This window comes from Megascapheus bottae, chromosome 1 (genome assembly GCF_031878675.1).
Source record: "Megascapheus bottae isolate mThoBot1 chromosome 1, mThoBot2.hap1, whole genome shotgun sequence".
In the NCBI taxonomy this organism is placed as follows: domain Eukaryota; kingdom Metazoa; phylum Chordata; class Mammalia; order Rodentia; family Geomyidae; genus Megascapheus; species Megascapheus bottae.
In genome coordinates, this window is record NC_143509.1 from 10118849 (window position 1) to 10135951 (window position 17103).

The window sequence follows — 17103 nt, forward strand, 5'->3', positions numbered from 1 at the left end:
CTCACCCCGTACATGTTAGTGGGTACTTAGAGATGATTTGTTCATCATCAGTTTGGCAAATTGTGAGCTCTGTGAATTGTGCATCCACAATCATAGAAGAGCCTATTACCAGCCAGTCCCCCGACATCTCCCTAAATATCTTCAATGCAATATTAGCCCCCGTTGAAAATTTTCTTGTATTGCCCTATTCATGGTCCACTGTGAGGATTGAGCCTGAGGTTTACATACACTTGAAGCATGGGACAATCTTTTCATCTGTACTTCATGGACGTGACCCAACAGAGAAGCAACGCAACCAAGTGTGCAGTGAGTGTACCACACTATTCCTACAAGCGTGCTTTCTGCAAGCTTCCTGGTGATTTAGAATTTTCCTTCTTATCTCGATATACAGTGAAATGTCTTAACTAATGAGCCAAACATCTGCAAGTACTCTTTCTTCATAATGAAGACAGGCAAGCAAGAGGGTTTCTGTTAGAGGAGTTGAAGGAATAGCAGTAGTGAAGAGTGTAAGTGATTGTATTGTTCGACTGAAGCTCACAGGGGTCTTACCTAAATCTCTTTCTGTTTTCCTATAGTCTGCCTTGGTAGCTAATAGAAAATGACTGAACACACGATTTCTGTGGAAATGGTGGTAGATGGTTAGATAAGAAAAACAGTGTGAATCTAACTTTCTATTTGTCTATTTTCATAGAAAATTAAATACTGGAGACTGGTTTGTGAAAGACCTTGTTAGGCCCCCAGTGAGAAACTGGGCCTCTGTCTCATTTCCCTCTGACTTCCAGGAAGAGAACAGGCTGAGTTCTGTAGACAGAGGTTCAAAGCCAGCATGGGCAGCGAAACCTGTGACCTCTCACCTCCAATTAGGTAACAGGAGTTTCTTTCTCAAGGACTTGAACTTTCCTTTGGGCAGGAAAGCCTCAAGGACTGTACCCAGGCATAGAGTCAAAATCCCAGGATGCATACGGACGCACACACACACACACACACACACACACACACACACGCACACAAACACACGCACACACACGCACACACACGCACACACAGAGAAATTAGAAAACAAAGCCAGGATGCAGAAATCTCCTGGGAGCTTGCAGGCACATTGGATGAAAATGGAATTCACAGATTAAGAAAAATCACTGCTCTAAATTATCCTTCAATGAAGAATAAACTGTATATTCTATGACCAGTAAACACTGCCTATAATGCTCTAGGATGATTGGGTTTGTCACAACTAAAAAGTGTGGAACAGAATGTTGGTATCAACTATGCATATTTGAGTTCAAAATAATTGTGGAATTCTGACTTCTTCATTATGTTTTGCTCTCTCTTTATATTGAAGGTCTCCAATTAATGCAGAGCTGTGCAATCTAACACACATCTCAGAATTTTATCTCCTGGGACTCTCAGATGACCTTGAGCTGCAACTCCTGCTCTTTGGACTCTTTCTCTCCATTTACCTGATCACTGTGCTTGGAAATCTGCTCATCATCCTGGCTGTCACCTCTGATCCCCACCTCCACACCCCCATGTACTTCTTCCTCTCCAACCTGTCCTTAGCTAACATTGGCTTCACCTCCACCACCGTCCCCAAGATGCTGGTGGACATCCAGACTCACGGCAGAACCATCTCCTATGCAGGCTGCCTCACCCAGAAGTCTATTTCTCTCATTTTTGGTTGTACGGATCTTTTGCTTCTTAGTGTGATGGCCTATGACCGCTTTGTGGCCATCTGTCACCCCCTGAATTACCCTCTCACCATGAATCCTTGTCTATGTGTCTCCTTGGTTCTGCTGTCATTTGTCAACAGCTTCTTAGTTGGACTGATGCGTGTGTGGATGGCTTTAAAGATGACCAATTTCAAGGAAGTGGAAATCCCAAGTCTCTTCTGTGACCCTTCTCAAGTCCTGGATCTTTCCTGTAAGCACACACTCACTGATGATTTATTTAAGTACATTTTTGGTACCATTTTCTGTTTCTTTCCTATCTTTGGGATCCTTTTCTCTTGCTACAAGATTATTTCTTCTATGCTGAGGATATCATCTTCAAGTGGGAAGTACAAAGACTTCTCCACTTGTGGCTCTCAACTGTCTGTTGTCTGCTTATTCTTTGGGATAGCATTGGGGGTCTATTTTGCATCGGCTGTGTCACATTCTCCCAGGGTCATCGCTGTATCCTCAGCAATGTACACAGTGGTCACTCCTCTCCTGAACCCCTTCATCTACAGTCTGAGGAACAGGGGCCTCCAAAGTGCCCTAAACAGGTTGATGAAACCAGGAGCTGTGTTGCAGAAGAAACAAACTTGAGTCTAAAATCCAATGAATTCTACCAGTTTGTATACATGATTACCCTAGTTTCATTACTATAATCCATTATTAGAAAGGAATATATCAGGATAAATTCCTGACGGAGGTATGTATCTTTTTAATGTTTAAAATGTTACTTTGTAAAGAATGATGAATGTCTGCAGATGGTGGGCCAAACAAAGAATTTAGCAAAGATTGAGTGGCAAAGTTTGTAATATGTAAAATTTACCTCAATAAAATTGGACAGAAACAGACCTTTTTGTTTTTCTTTTTTTCAATGTTTAAAATCATTTATTCAAGATGCATAGTTATGTAGCAGAAAAGACAAAACTGAACCCAGATATCCAGATTCCAATGCACATGATTATCACTAACTAGCACTGAGTAACAAAGTCCTCAGAGGTACGTAACAACACAAATATCAGTAGAAAACAAGGGATATGGAACCCTTTTGCAATCATAAATATTTCAGTTGAATGCTAGTTCTTAGCTTTATGAAAAGTTCTATATTAATAGACTTAAAATTGAGATACTAATCAAATGATATAATGCAAGAAATTTGCAACATATTTTCAGGTAATAATATAAAATACACTTAAATGAAGTATTAATTCTTGAGCTTTATTAAAGTTTTGAAAAATAGTGACTACAAAACTAGTGTCATTGTCTCCATCATTTAGTTTTCTTGTTTCCCATCCTTCAGTCTGTCTTTGTCTGAACATTGTGAAATGTCTCAAGACATGCACTAATTGAAAATGTTTGTGTGAGTGAAAATAAATGTATAAAAAGTGATGTTTTTCTTTTTTAAGCAGATTTTGAAGTAATAACTTTCTAATTGATAGCCAGATATCAAGCCTCCGGCCCTCAGGTTTTGAGTTATTTTAGACTTATAATTTAGTCCCCTAATTGTTTTTTGTGATGCATTTTGTTATTTTAAAGGTGATATGTAGATGGGTTACCATTATATAATTCAAGTAAAGCGTGCATTTCATTCTGGACAGTGTAATTCCTTCCTTCCCTTTTTTCCATAATATCGTTCAAAGAAAATTGAAAATCCTGTTTCCTAGTGAAATTACATGAGAATACCCAAACCTAAAGCACTGGCGCCTACATTTGTTTCTAGGCTGGTTGATTTTCTGGGTACATGAACTCAATGCTTGAGTGAGCTGGAACAAGCAATGAAAGAGCAATCCATTAACTAATCTACAGGGATGTGAGTGGTTCCTTGGACAGACTCTAATTCACTTGAAGAAAAACCAAGAGTAAGGGACATCGGCTTGGTCTTGGCCTTCCAAGACTCAACCAGCCATCGCTAACCCACACTTTATCCCATCCTTCATCTGTAAGCCGCATCCTCACCATGCACTTATTGCTGTCAAGACAGGGACACTCGGGGGACATCAACTTGTGGATCTGAAATGCAGTGTACAGTCCCCACCTTTGACAGGAAGATTCTCTCACTGATGTACCTAACATCCAGTGTTGGTTAATGCACAAATGCAAAGGACGAGCTGGCCTTTCTGTGTCTATCCAGGCCAAGCTGAGCGGCCACTCAAAGTGCAGAGCATCTGATGGGATTGGCTGAGACCACTGCATCCCATGTCAACTGCTTTTTACCTACTTACTTTATTTTCAACTTGAGAGGTTCCTGCAAGAAACATTTCTGTATGCAATTTCCTCCTCAATGTCTTTGCATGGATCTCAATGGCAGTTCCTATGAAGTCTTTACACACTTGTATATGTATGGTAATTTGTGGTCCAGATACTTAGGAACATTTTGAAGAACACTTATATCCCCTTAACTCCATTAATGTCCCAAGAGTATCAGGAGATATAGACAAGCAAGTCCATAACATGCTCAACATTTCCCTATGTGAAAAACCTGATGTACTTGGACACTTCAACTAGGAGATTCAATGTCTGCCACCAGAATTACCAGTGATGATGTTTAAGACAATTAACAATTGTCATGCTTTGACTACATTGCCTTAGTTTTTATTCTTACTGTTAATAATATTGTTCTTAGGACATCATTATCTCATTGTGACCTAACACAACTAGTGTAAAATCATAGTTTGTGACATCACATTGATGGAATGACATCACTGACCTACAATAACCTTCTAACCTATGTGACATTACGTGGCTATTTTGACAGCAGAGAAGCTTTGACCTAATGTCTTGATATTAGCCTAAGTTTCAGACACGATAGGCATTGTGACAGCAAAAAATCATCATGAGCTCGCATCAGTATTTTGGCATCATTGTGCCATTGTGATGTCAGAAATCTATTTTGACCTAAGAATTCCTGTGACGTCACGGTCCTATTGTGACATCATAAACCTACTGTGATACCACAGTGCTTCTGGCAATCCATTGATAAAACCTGAGTTAAATGTATCGGCAGCCCCACACATGGAGATTAAAGAAACCCCTGTATTATTCATAGTCACATGCTCACAATTCACACATATGCACAGACACTCTTTGTATAGGGTTCTAGTTATGAATATGGAGAGGTCGTACTTATCTTATCCTTATATCTGAGCTATTCTAAGTATAAATATATGCCCAATTACAATTTCATGGATTGACATGAAACGTAATAATAACACCAGTGGGGTTTTCTGTCCAATACCAGAGTTTAAATTCAGGATCTCCTGTTTCTATCCTGTTTTCTTAGCTCTTGTTTCCTTATTTGAACTACATCTCCAGCCTGCCTTTTTACTGAATAATTAAAATGGGTTTTCAAACCTTTTTTCTAGCCAGAATAACTTAATTACATTTACAGGACAGATAGAAAATCCTGAAGACAGAAGAGGAAAATGCAAGTGACATAAGAAGCAAGTAAAGGACACCTATATCATTGACATATATTCAAATGAAGTGATTTGGCTTGGCTCTGATATTAAGCCAGACCTCTCCTTTAACAAGCACTAGATCCTAGCCTTTGGGATGGCTCTAGTCAGTAATCCTAGCTACTCACAGGGCTGAAATCTGTGAATCAAGTTCCAAAACCAGCCTGAGCACAAAAGGACTTGAGACTCTTATCTCCAATTTACCTCTAGAAAATGGCAAGTAGGGCTTTGGTCAATGGTGGGCAGTGGCCTTGATCTGAACAGCTCAGGGACAGCGCTCAGGTTGAGTTCACCATCTTGATCAACAAAGAAATATACCCCTGTGCCAAGGAGGCCTAGTGTATCTCCTAATCCTTCTTGTAAAGTTTTCAGTTTGTCGGCTTTTACCTCGAGGTCTTTGATCCATTTGTAGTTAATTCTAGTGCAGGGGGTGGGGGGAGGGAAATGGGGGCCAAGACATGAGAAAGGGTATGTGAATTAATGTACCTGCTATCTGGCAAATATAATGTAACCCTTCTATTAATTACAATAAAAATATATGAAAAAAGAAATAAATACCTGGAGCCTATGTATAAAATAGCTAAAAAACAAAACAGCTGGATTACATCATTTCCCAAGAAATGAGAAAGCCATGAATTCAAACACCTGGGCTACCAAAAGTATAATAATCTGTTTTTCTCCACTTTTATTGAGGTAAATATCCATGATGGAAACTTCACATCTCAAACACTGCAAAATTCAGTTGGACTATCATCTCCAGACATGTGTCATCGTTACAAACTAAAATTTTATGCATTAAAACAATCGGATCCTTCCTCATGAATAACCTTGACATAGCCAGCAATTTTCTCTAATACTCCTGTGTCATCAATTATACTAATGAAACTAGACAAATGCAAAGAATGCGTACAGACAGGTAGGATTTACAGGAATTTGGATTAAATCTTTTTCCTCTGCACAACCATATTACAGATGGATTTTCTACTTCCTGGTGTGAGCTCCTAGGTTGAACAACCTGATCACGACACTTTTGAGGTCCTTGTTCTTCAGGATGTAGATGAAGGGGTACCGGAAAGGAGTGACCATTGAATACATCACTGAGGACACAGCACTGCCCCTGGGAGAATGTGACACAGCTGACCCAATATAACACCCAATGCCTTCCCAAAGAATAAACACACCACTGACAGGTTAGAGCCACAGGTGGAGAAGGCTTTGCACTTCCCTCCTGATGATGGAATTCTCAGTTCCAAAGAAATAATTTTATAGTAAGAGAAAAGGATTCCAAAGATTGGAGGAAATCCATAGATGGTAGCAAGAACATATTTGAAGATACCATTTGTGAGTGTGTTTTTACAGGAAAGATCCAGGACTTGAGAAGGGTCACAGAAGAAACTTGGGATTTCCACTTCCTTGAAATCAGTCATCTGTAATGCCATCCACAAGTGCAGCTGTCCATCCAAGAAGCTGGCGACTAATGGGAGCAGAACCAAGGAGATACAGAGATGAGGCTTCATGATGAGAGGGTAATTCAGGCGGTGACATATGGCCACAATGTAGGCCATGAGAGTAAGAAGCATAATGTTCATACAGCAAAAAAAGATGAGGAGGCACATCTGTGTGAGGCAGCCTGCATAGGATATGGCTCTGCTGTGATCTGGAGGTTCAGCAGCATCTTGGGCACGGTGATAGAGATGAAGCAGATGTCATCCAAGGAGAGGATGGAGAGGAAGAAGTACATGGGAGCGTGGAGGTGGGGGTCAGAGCTGACGGCCAGGATGATCAGCAGATTTTCCAGCAGAGTGATCAGGTACATGGACAGGAAAAGCCCAAAGAGCATGGGTTGTAATTTTGGATCCTCTGAGATTCTCAGGAGAAGGAAATCTGTAACTTGGGTTAGATTGTGTGCTTCTTTATCACCTGGGCGCCTACTTTTGGAGCCAGTACCCTGTCCAAGGCTCTAGGAAGCCCATCCACTGAGAGGGTGGGAGAGTGGGCTTCTATGTGTAGACTGAGATTCTGGGTTATAAACTGGGCTGGAGGTTTTCAGGAAGATCCCCTGGAGGAAGAGCCAGCAGTAGGACAAGGCACTAGAGCAATATTGCGTTAGCAGAACAAAGCAGGTTCCCATCCATTAGTGCAGTGAATATTTTTGGCCCAGTGAAAAGAAAATCCAATCCCAAGAACATCCTTATTCTTCTCTACCATGACAACAGGCAGGCATGAATCTACTTCTGTTTCCTCTGCACTTGCCTTTTCTGGTATTATGGTAATTGTAGGGAAATGGTATAGCCATAGATGGTACTGGTTGAAATGTGTCAGGCTCAGAGAAACAAAGGACATTTCTCCTTCTGTAAAACATGGATATTAGATCTCAATTATCATGATGCATGAATACATATAGGGTCATGTGCATCAATGCACAAACAAATTGAGTAAAATGTGGCAGGAAAGGATTCTGATGGAACAACTCCTCTCATCAAGTAAGCTGTAGTTTAACCAAATGAATAGGAGGAAGCTGAAATAGCTTGTTCCGTAAAAATATACACTGTTTCAGGTGCAGGTGGCTCACATTTCTAATCCTAACTATTCCAGAAGCTGAGGTCTGAGATTCACAGGTGGAAGCCAGACTGTGGCAGGGAATTCTGAGAAACTCTTGTTTTCAACTAACTAGCAAAAATCAGGATGTTAGGAGTTGGTGGTAGGATGTAAAAATCTTTTCCTTGATCTGCTCTAAGGGAATATATCTCCCTTTTTAGGTTTACAATACCTAAGTATTAAAGTTATACTACTAGAGCGGTCTTCATTTAAGTTGTTTATTTTCAATTAAGCCTGCTATGGGTATTAAGACTAGGAGAATAGAGAAATATAAGATTGAAGCTGTTTGACCAATAATGATGAAGGGAGGTTCTATTGGTTGTCCTCCACTTCATGTAAGTAGAAGCAGGTCTGATACTAAGATTCAGAATAGGGATTGGCTGAGTGGACGAAATACTAGGCTTCGTTGATTAGATGTATGTAGATATGGTAGTAGGGCTAGAACTAGGATTGATCGGACTAGGGCTACTACACCCCCTAGTTTATTGGGAATAGATCGTAAAATAGCATATGCAAATAGAAAATATCATTCGGGTTTAATATGTGGTGGGGTATTAAGTGGATTAGCAGGTATATAATTATCTGGATCTCCTAGTTTATCTGGAAAGAATAAGATCAGGATTAAAAATAATATAATGAGTAGGATTACTCCTAGAAAATCTTTGGCGGTATAGTGTGGATGGAATGGAATCTTATCACAGTCTGAGGGGATTCCTAGAGGGTTGTTAGATCCTGTTTCATGGAGAAATAGAAGATGAACTATAGCTAAAGCTGTAATAATAAATGGTAAGATAAAGTGAAACGTGAAAAATCGTGTGAGAGTTGCTTTGTCTACTGAAAAACCACCTCAAATTCATTCTACTAGGTCTTGTCCAACGTAAGGAATAGCTGATAAGAGATTTGTAATAACGGTAGCACCTCAAAATGATATTTGACCTCAGGGTAAAAAGTATCCTACAAAGGCTGTAACTACCGTTAAGAATAGGAGCAAGATGCCAATATTTCATGTTTCCTTATAAAGATAAGAGCCATAGTAAATTCCACATCCAATATGAATGTACAAACAAATAAAAAAGAGGGAGGCTCCATTAGCATGTATATATCGGATTAGTCAGCCGTAATTTACATCTCGGCAAATATGTGTAACTGATGAAAAAGCTGTAAGAGTATCTGATGTGTAATGTATGGCTAAGAATAGACGAGGTGAGATTTGCAGAATTAGGCATATACCCAGTAAAAATCCAAAGTTTCATCAACCTGAAATATTGGGTGGAGCAGGTAGGTCAATAAAAGCGTGATTGACAATTTTTAATAATGGGTGTGATTTGCGTATAATTGTCATTAGTTTCTATAGTTGAATAAACAACAGTGATTTTTCATGTCATTAGTCGTGGCTAATATACATGTAGAAATTATGAATTATTTGAATAATTTTCTTTTAATAGCCATAGTCCTTGGGTTTGTTGTGGTGGCAGCTAAGCCATCACCAATTTCTGCGGGGTTTGGGTTAATTATTAATGGGGGTGGTGGGTGTGGAATTGTTTTATATCATGGATGCTCTTATATATGACTCATAATATTTCTAATTTACTTACGTGGAATACTTGTAGTTTTTGGTTATACAACTGCTTTAGCTACAGAAGAGTACCCTGAGGTTTGAGGTTCTAATATCTGATTATGATTCTTATTATTTTCTGGCATTATTTTAGAGGTTATTTTAATTGCCTTGTTTATGGATGCTGGGGGGGTTAGAATTATTGTCGGCTCCTGGTTTAGAATTAGATTTAATAGGTTATGAGGGTGAAGAGATCTTGGTAGTCCGTGAGGATTCTATCGGGGTAGGTAGTATGTATAGCTTAGGAAAGTGATTTATGATTATTTCAGGCTGATCCCTGCTTGTAGGAGTTTTTATTATTATTGAAATTACTCGTGGGGCTAGACAATCAATATCATTAAGATAATTATAGATAATATGAAGATATAAAATATAATTTAACTAGCCCCTTCAGATTTGAAGTTATTGAAGATACCCTACTCTGTGTAAATTCAATATTTTTAGGTAACACTTTTTCGAGTCACATGTAATCCAACAATGAAGTTGCAATTTTTTATTAAATTTCAGTGTTTTTATTGTTAGGAGTCGATGCATAATCAGTGGAAAATAGCCTAAGATGATTGAGAAATTAAATTTATAGTTGTTAGGTTATACTTTTATATACTGAGTCATTAAATTAAGTTCTATGGCTACTATGGCTCCTATAATTGTTACTAATATAGCTGTTAATTTAATTATAGTAGGTATAGTCATATTTTGTGTCTTTATTGGTGGAATATAACCTGACATGATAAAACCTGCAAAGATACTTCCTAATAATAAACGTTGGATTGGAAAGGTGAGTTCTTTATTATTTTCATTTATATATACTATAGTTATTGATCGTGGTGGGGTGGATAGGACAAAGTAAACTAGTCGTGTACTGTAAGCTGCTGTTAATGATGTGGCAATTAGTGCTGTTGTTAGGGCTCATGAGCTGAGGTAAGAAGTATTTATTGATTCAATGATTAGGTCCTTAGAGTAGAAGCCGATAGAAAAGGTATTCCTGTAAGGGCTAGATTTCGGATTACTATAGCTGAAAAAGTAATAGGTATTGATTTAGAGATACCTCCTATTTTGCGAATATCTTGCTCATCGTTAAGATTATGGATAATGGACCCAGCGCATATGAATAATATTGCTTTAAAAAAGGCGTGGGTACAAATATGAAAGAATGCTACATAGGGTTGATTAATTCCTAATGTTACTTATTGACTGGAGGTTGAAAAAGCAATATTTTTTTAATATCGTTTTGTGTGAGTGCACAGATAGCTCTAAACAAGGTTGTTATTGCTCCAATACATATTACAGTTGATAGTATTATGGGGTTATTAGATAATAAGGGATGAAATCGAATTAGTAAGAAAATCCCTGCTACAACTATAGTGCTTGAGTGTAATAATGCAGATATGGGAGTGGGTCCATCTATAGCAGCCCGTAGTCAAGGATGTAGTCCAAATTGAGCCGATTTTCCAATAGCAGCAAGAATTAATCCTATTAAGGGTAGATTTGATGTCAATTTTAAAGAAAGGATTTGTTGAAATCCTCAAGAGTTAAAATTTTTGTAAAATCATGCTATAGCAACTACGAGTCCTACATCTCCGATACGATTATAGATAATAGCTTGTAAGGCTGCTGTATTTGCATCTGTTCGTCCATATCATCACCCAATGAGTAAAAAGGATGTAATCCCTACTCCCTCCCATGCGATAAATAACGGGAACATGTTGTTTGCGGTTACTAGAATCAGCATAGTGATTAGAAATAGACTAAGGTAGCTTATGAATCGATTAAGATAGGGATCGTGTTTTATATAGCAAGATGAGCATTCTATGATTGATCATGTGACATATAAGGCTACAGGTATAAACATAATTGAGTAGAAGTCTAATTTAAAGCTTATTGTGATGTTAATAGTATGAATCGTAATCCAGTGTCAGTTTAAAATAATAATCTCTTTATTAAGATTCAAGTAAATGATTATTGGAATAATGCTTATGATAAATGCCCATTTTACAGTTAATATATTATGAGTACTTGAGTTTTTATTATACACGATATTTGATATTAATGGTTTTAAAAGAATAATAAGAATAGACATGAAAGAGAAAATTATTAGATTTTTTACTTTTGTTTGGAGTTGCACCAATTTTTTGGTTCCTAAGACTGGGGCATAAGAATTAGCAGTTCTTAGCAATTACTTTTTTGGGTAACTAAAAGGATTTAGTCTTTATCTCTAGATTCACAATCTAGTGTTTTTATAAACTATAATTACAAAAAGAGGGCCCAAAATTAGTTCTGGTTTTAGTGTTAATAGAGCAATAGGGAGTAAATGTAATAAAATTAGGGAGTGTTCTCAAGTGTGGGTGGGCTTTAGGTTTATAGGATGAGTTGGAAGTTTTCCTCGTTGAGTTGAGATTAGTATATTTAATGTATAAGCTGCTGTAATTAGTATATTTAATCTTGTTAATACAATGGTTGTAGTGGCTCATTTAAAAGTTGAAAAAATAAGAAACAGTTTTCCAATTAAGTTAATGGTTGGGGGTAAGGCTAGATTGGTTAATGAGATTAAAAATCATCATATAGCTATTAGGGGTAGAATTGATTGTAGGCCTCGTGTTAATAGTATTGTTCAGCTATGAACTCGGTCGTAATTAGTGTTGGCTGAGCAGAATATGGCTGATGATGTTAGTCCACGAGAGACTATTATAGCTGTGGCACCTATATAACTTCAGGGGGTTTGGATTATAGTAGCTAGGATAACTAAAGCTATGTGGCTAACTGATGAGTGAGCAATTAGTGATTTAAGGACTGTTTGCCATAGGCAAACTGAGCTAGTTATTAGTATACCTCAAAGAGATAATAAGATAAATGAAAAGATAATCTTTTCTGAGTTTGGGTTGATAAATAATGATATTTGTATTACTCCTTAGCTATCTAATTTTAGAAGAATTGCAGTACTATAGAACCTGCAGTTGGGGATTCAACATGGGCTTTAGGGAGTCACAAATGTGGACCATATAATGGTATTTTTTACTATGAATGCTATTATACATGCTAGTCATAGTACATTGTTTGTTCATGTGGGTATATCAATTTTAGGTATATGTTGTAGTGAACATATGTTTAAGGTTCCTGTAGATTTGTATAGGTAAATTAGAGCAATTAAGAGTAGAATAGAGCCTAGTAGAGTGTAGAATAAAAAGTATGAGCCTGCTTTTAGTCGTTTTGTCTGATTCCCTCATCGTGTAATAATACTTATGGTTGGAATTAAGGTAGCTTCAAATAGGATATAAAATAGGATCAGCTCTGTAGCTGAGAAAGTCATGATCAGCAGTGTTTGTAGAATAATTAAAAGTGAGATGTATGTCTTTTTTCATAATGGAGATTCTTTGGCTAAGTGGTTTTGACTTGCTCTAAGTATTAGGGGAGTTAATCAAGAAGTGAGAATTAGTAGAGGTATTGATAGAAGGTCAGAAAAAAACAAGATGGAGAAGTGTACGCTAGAATATGGTGAGACAAGATTAATAATAGAGGCTAAGGAGATCATAAAATAGTAGGTTGTTGAATAGATTCAGATTATCTTGTTAGATAATCAGGTTATTGGAATAATTATAATCAGTGGGAAAATGATCTTTAGCATTGTAGTAGGTTTAAGTTTTGTACATAATCTGATCCATAGCTTGTGGAGATTTTAACTAGTAGGGAGAGACCAATTACTGCTTCACATGCTCCTAGAACTAATAAAATAATTGGAAATATAAATGAATAAATGTGGTGGTTTATTGCCATAGATACACTTATTATAAGGTATAAGGATAATATTATTCCTTCTAAACATAGAAGAGAGGATATTAGATGGGATCAGAAAATTATTATTCCGATTAAAGAGATAAAGAATATTAGATAAAGGTTTAATATTGTGGGGGGCATATGATGGTGATGAATTAAATCATAATCTAATGAGTCAAAATCAGTCAGTTTTGTTAAACTAACCACCATTATTCATCTCATTCTAGGCCTTTGTTACTTCATTCATATGCTAACCTAGGGCTAGAATAGTAATTAATACTAGTGATAGGATTGTTATTGATTGAGTGTTTTGATATTGAGAAGCTCAAGGAAGCGGTAGCAGTAAGGCAATTTCTAGATCGAAAAGGAGGAAAGTGATAGCTACTAAAAAAAATTTCATAGAGAAAGGAAGATGTGCAGAATTTATAGGAACAAACCCACATTCATATGGGTGTACTTTCTCTGAGTAAAAGTTTATTTGTGGAATTCAGAAAGCAATTATGGTTAAGTCTATTGAGAGGCTAAAATTTAATGTTAAGGATAGTGCTAAGTTAATTATTTTTTGGGGGGTTAATAACCAAATCCTTTTGATTGGAAGTCAAATGTACTTATATACTAAAAAAGTAGGATCCTCATCAATAGATTGATACATATGGGAACAGTCAGACTACATCCACAAAGTGTCAGTATCAAGCAGCAGCCTCAAATCCAAAGTGGTGAGTTGATGTAAAATGGTATTTGAGTTGACGTAATAAGCATACAAACAAGAAGGTAGTTCCAATTATAACGTGTAGTCCGTGGAAGCCTGTAGCTATAAAAAAAAAAAGTGGATCCATATACACCGTCAGCAATGGTAAAAGAAGTTTCTAAATATTCTGATCCTTGTAGAATGGTAAAATCAAGTCCTAATACGATTGTAATAGTTAGTGCTTGAAATATATTATTTTGGTTACCTTCTATAAGGCTATGATGAGCTCATGTAATTGACACTCCTGATCCTAGTAGCACAGATGTATTTAAAAGAGGAACATCTAAAGGATTTAGTGGAATAATACCTGTAGGTGGCCAGCACCCCCCTAGTTCAGGTGTTGGTGCTAAGCTAGAATGGTAAAAAGCTCAGAAAAAGCCTGCAAAAAAGAATATTCTGAAATAATGAAGAAACTATTCCGTAACATAAGCCTTTTTGTACTACGGGTGTGTCATGACCTTGATATGTCCCTTCTCGATAATGGCTCAGCACCATTGGTATATTGTTAAAGTATTAGTAGTTAGTCTAATAATTAGTAAAGCATAGGAATTAAAATGGAATCATATTACTAGGCCAGATGTTAATAAAAGAGCTGATATTGCTCCTGTTAATGGTCAAGGGCTTGGGTTTACTATATGAAAAGCATGGGACTGGTGTGTCATTACGTATTATCATGTAGATAAAGGCTTACTAGAAGTGTGAAAACACACGCTTGAATTAGTGCTACAGCAAATTCAAGAATTGTCAATAGGATTAAGATAATAAAAGTGACTGTGGATCCAAGTGATGAAATAGAATAGATTGCTAGTGATGCACCTCCAATCAAATGAATTAATATTAGCTGTGAGTCGAACTGCTAGAACTACTGGTTGAATAAATAGACTAATAGTCTCAATAATAATTAACATAGGGATTAGTAGAATAGGTGTACCTTGGGGCAGGAAATGAGCTAAAGATATTTTTGTTTTGTAACGAAAGCCTAAAATCACAGTACCAGCTCATAATGGGATAGCTATAGTCATGTTTATTGATAACTGTGTTGTTGGAGTAAAAGAGTGAGGCAATAGGCCTAAAAGGTTAGTTGATCCAATAAACATAATGAGACCAATTAGTTAGTATAAAGGCTCAAGTGTATCCTTTTGGGTTGTGCATTAACATTATTTGTTTTGTAATTGTTTGTATTAATTATGTTTGTAGGGTAGATAAGCGATTAGAAATTAGTCGGTTTGTTGAGGAATAAAATAATGTTGGTAATATAATAATAAAGATAGCTAATGGTAATCCTATTAATGTAAGGGTAGTGAAAGAGGCAAATAGATTTTCGTTCATTTTGTATCTCAAGGGGTTTTGGATTTTGTTGATCCTAAAGATTTAATAGATGGGTTATTGTAGAAGTAATTTTTTAAATTTTTATCTGAAAAAAATGATAAATAGAGTAATTATACTTCCTAAAATAGTAATGAATCAAGGGGAAGTATCTAGTTGAGGCGTATCACTATTGGGATTAATAATACCTAATCTTTAACTTAAAAGGTTAACGCTAATTTTAGCTTCATAGTGGTGACTATGACATATTTGATGCTCACGACTCAAAATATTTTAGAGGTACTATTTCTAGGACAATAGGCATAAAGCTGTGATTTGAACCACAGATTTCTGAACATTGACCATAAAATAGTCCTGGTCATGAAGAAGTTAAGGTAGCTTGGTTGAGCCGCCCTGGGGTAGCATCAGTTTTTAAGCCAAGTGATGGTACTGCTCACGAGTGAAGCACATCTTCTGATGAGATTAATATTCGAATAGGTAATTCTATGAGTAGAACTACCCGGTTTTCTACTTCTAGTAATTGTAAATCTCCCGCCTTCAAGTCCGAGGTAGCAATTATATATGAGTCATATATTAAATCTCCATAATCGGTATATTCATAACTTCAATATCACTGATGTCCTATAATTTTTACAGTTAAATAGGGGTCATTAATCTCATCTAATATATATAGGATACATAATGAAGACAATGCAATTATAATTAGAATACTGGCGGGTAATACTGTTCAGATTGTTTCTACTTCTTGGGCGTCTATTGTACTGGTATGTGTTAGCTTTGTGATTAATATAAGGGAGATAACATACAAGACGATTATGAGAGTATGATCGTGAAAATCAGTTAACTCCTCTATGATAGGTGAAGTAGCATCTTGAAGTCCTAGTTGTATCGGGTGTGCCATAAAGATGCACAGGGAATTAACCTGTAATTCAACTTCGACAAAGTTATGTAATAATTTTACTAGTATCTAATAGAGAAAGACATATAGGTTGTATTTAGCTGGCGTGAAACTAGTTTTAGGGGTTTCAATTCTTTCCTTTCTTATTTAAGATAATTTAATGAAGCCAGGCTCTTCAAATGTGTGAAAAGGTGGGAGACACACATGGATTCATTCTACATTAGTAGCTGTAAGTTCTACTGATTTAACTACTCGTTTAGAAGCTAGTACTTCTCAGATTATGAAGATTATTAAGAACAGAGGCCAGGCCCCAAATATTGGTCTACTGATAAAGTGCATGGTGAGCATTCATACAGACACACACAAAATTGTTGATGGGGGGGGTGCATTTAGGGATTTTTTAATTCTTTTTCTTTGGCAGTCTTGATACTGGAAATAAGGGCCTGAGAAATTTCCTTGAGTTGTTGTTCAAAGCCTATTGCTCTACCACTTGAGGCAGAGCTCTATTTCTCTCTTTTCTGTGTATGTACTCCCAAGGAATGGATTTTGTGTGTCTGTGCATCCTGGGCAAGCTTCTACCAGGAGAGTGCTAGAGGAGAGTTTTGTACTTCCCTCCTGAGGATGGAATTCTCAGCACCAAAGAAGTAATTCTATAGTAAGAGAAAAGGATTCCAAAGATTGGAGGAAATCCATATATGGTAGCAATAACATATTTGAAGATAGCATTTGTGAGTGTGTCTTTACAGGAAATATCCAGGACTTGAAAAGGGTCACAGAAGAAATTTGTGATTTCCACTTCCTTGAAATGGGTCATCTGTAATGCCATCCACTCGTGCAGCTGTCCTTCCAAGAATCTGGCGACAAATGGCAGCAGAACCAAGGAGACACAGAGACGAGATTTCATTCATGTTGCTTGAAGTCAGCGTCTGAGCACTCTCCCTAAGCCTTTTTTGGTCAAGGCTAGTACTATATCACTTCAAGGA

General features: G+C 37.0%; 1 protein-coding gene across 1 annotated transcript; it reads left to right on the plus strand.

The window, feature by feature from the left end:
* The first annotated feature begins 264 nt into the window (after positions 1–264).
* LOC150068347 (olfactory receptor 7E178-like) lies at positions 265–2306 on the plus strand. The gene is made up of 3 exons (XM_090323368.1): positions 265–355; positions 783–864; positions 1343–2306. The coding sequence occupies exons 1-3, from the start codon at positions 265–267 to the stop codon at positions 2304–2306; spliced, it is 1137 nt and encodes a 378-aa protein (XP_090179494.1).
* The last annotated feature ends 14797 nt before the right edge of the window (positions 2307–17103 follow it).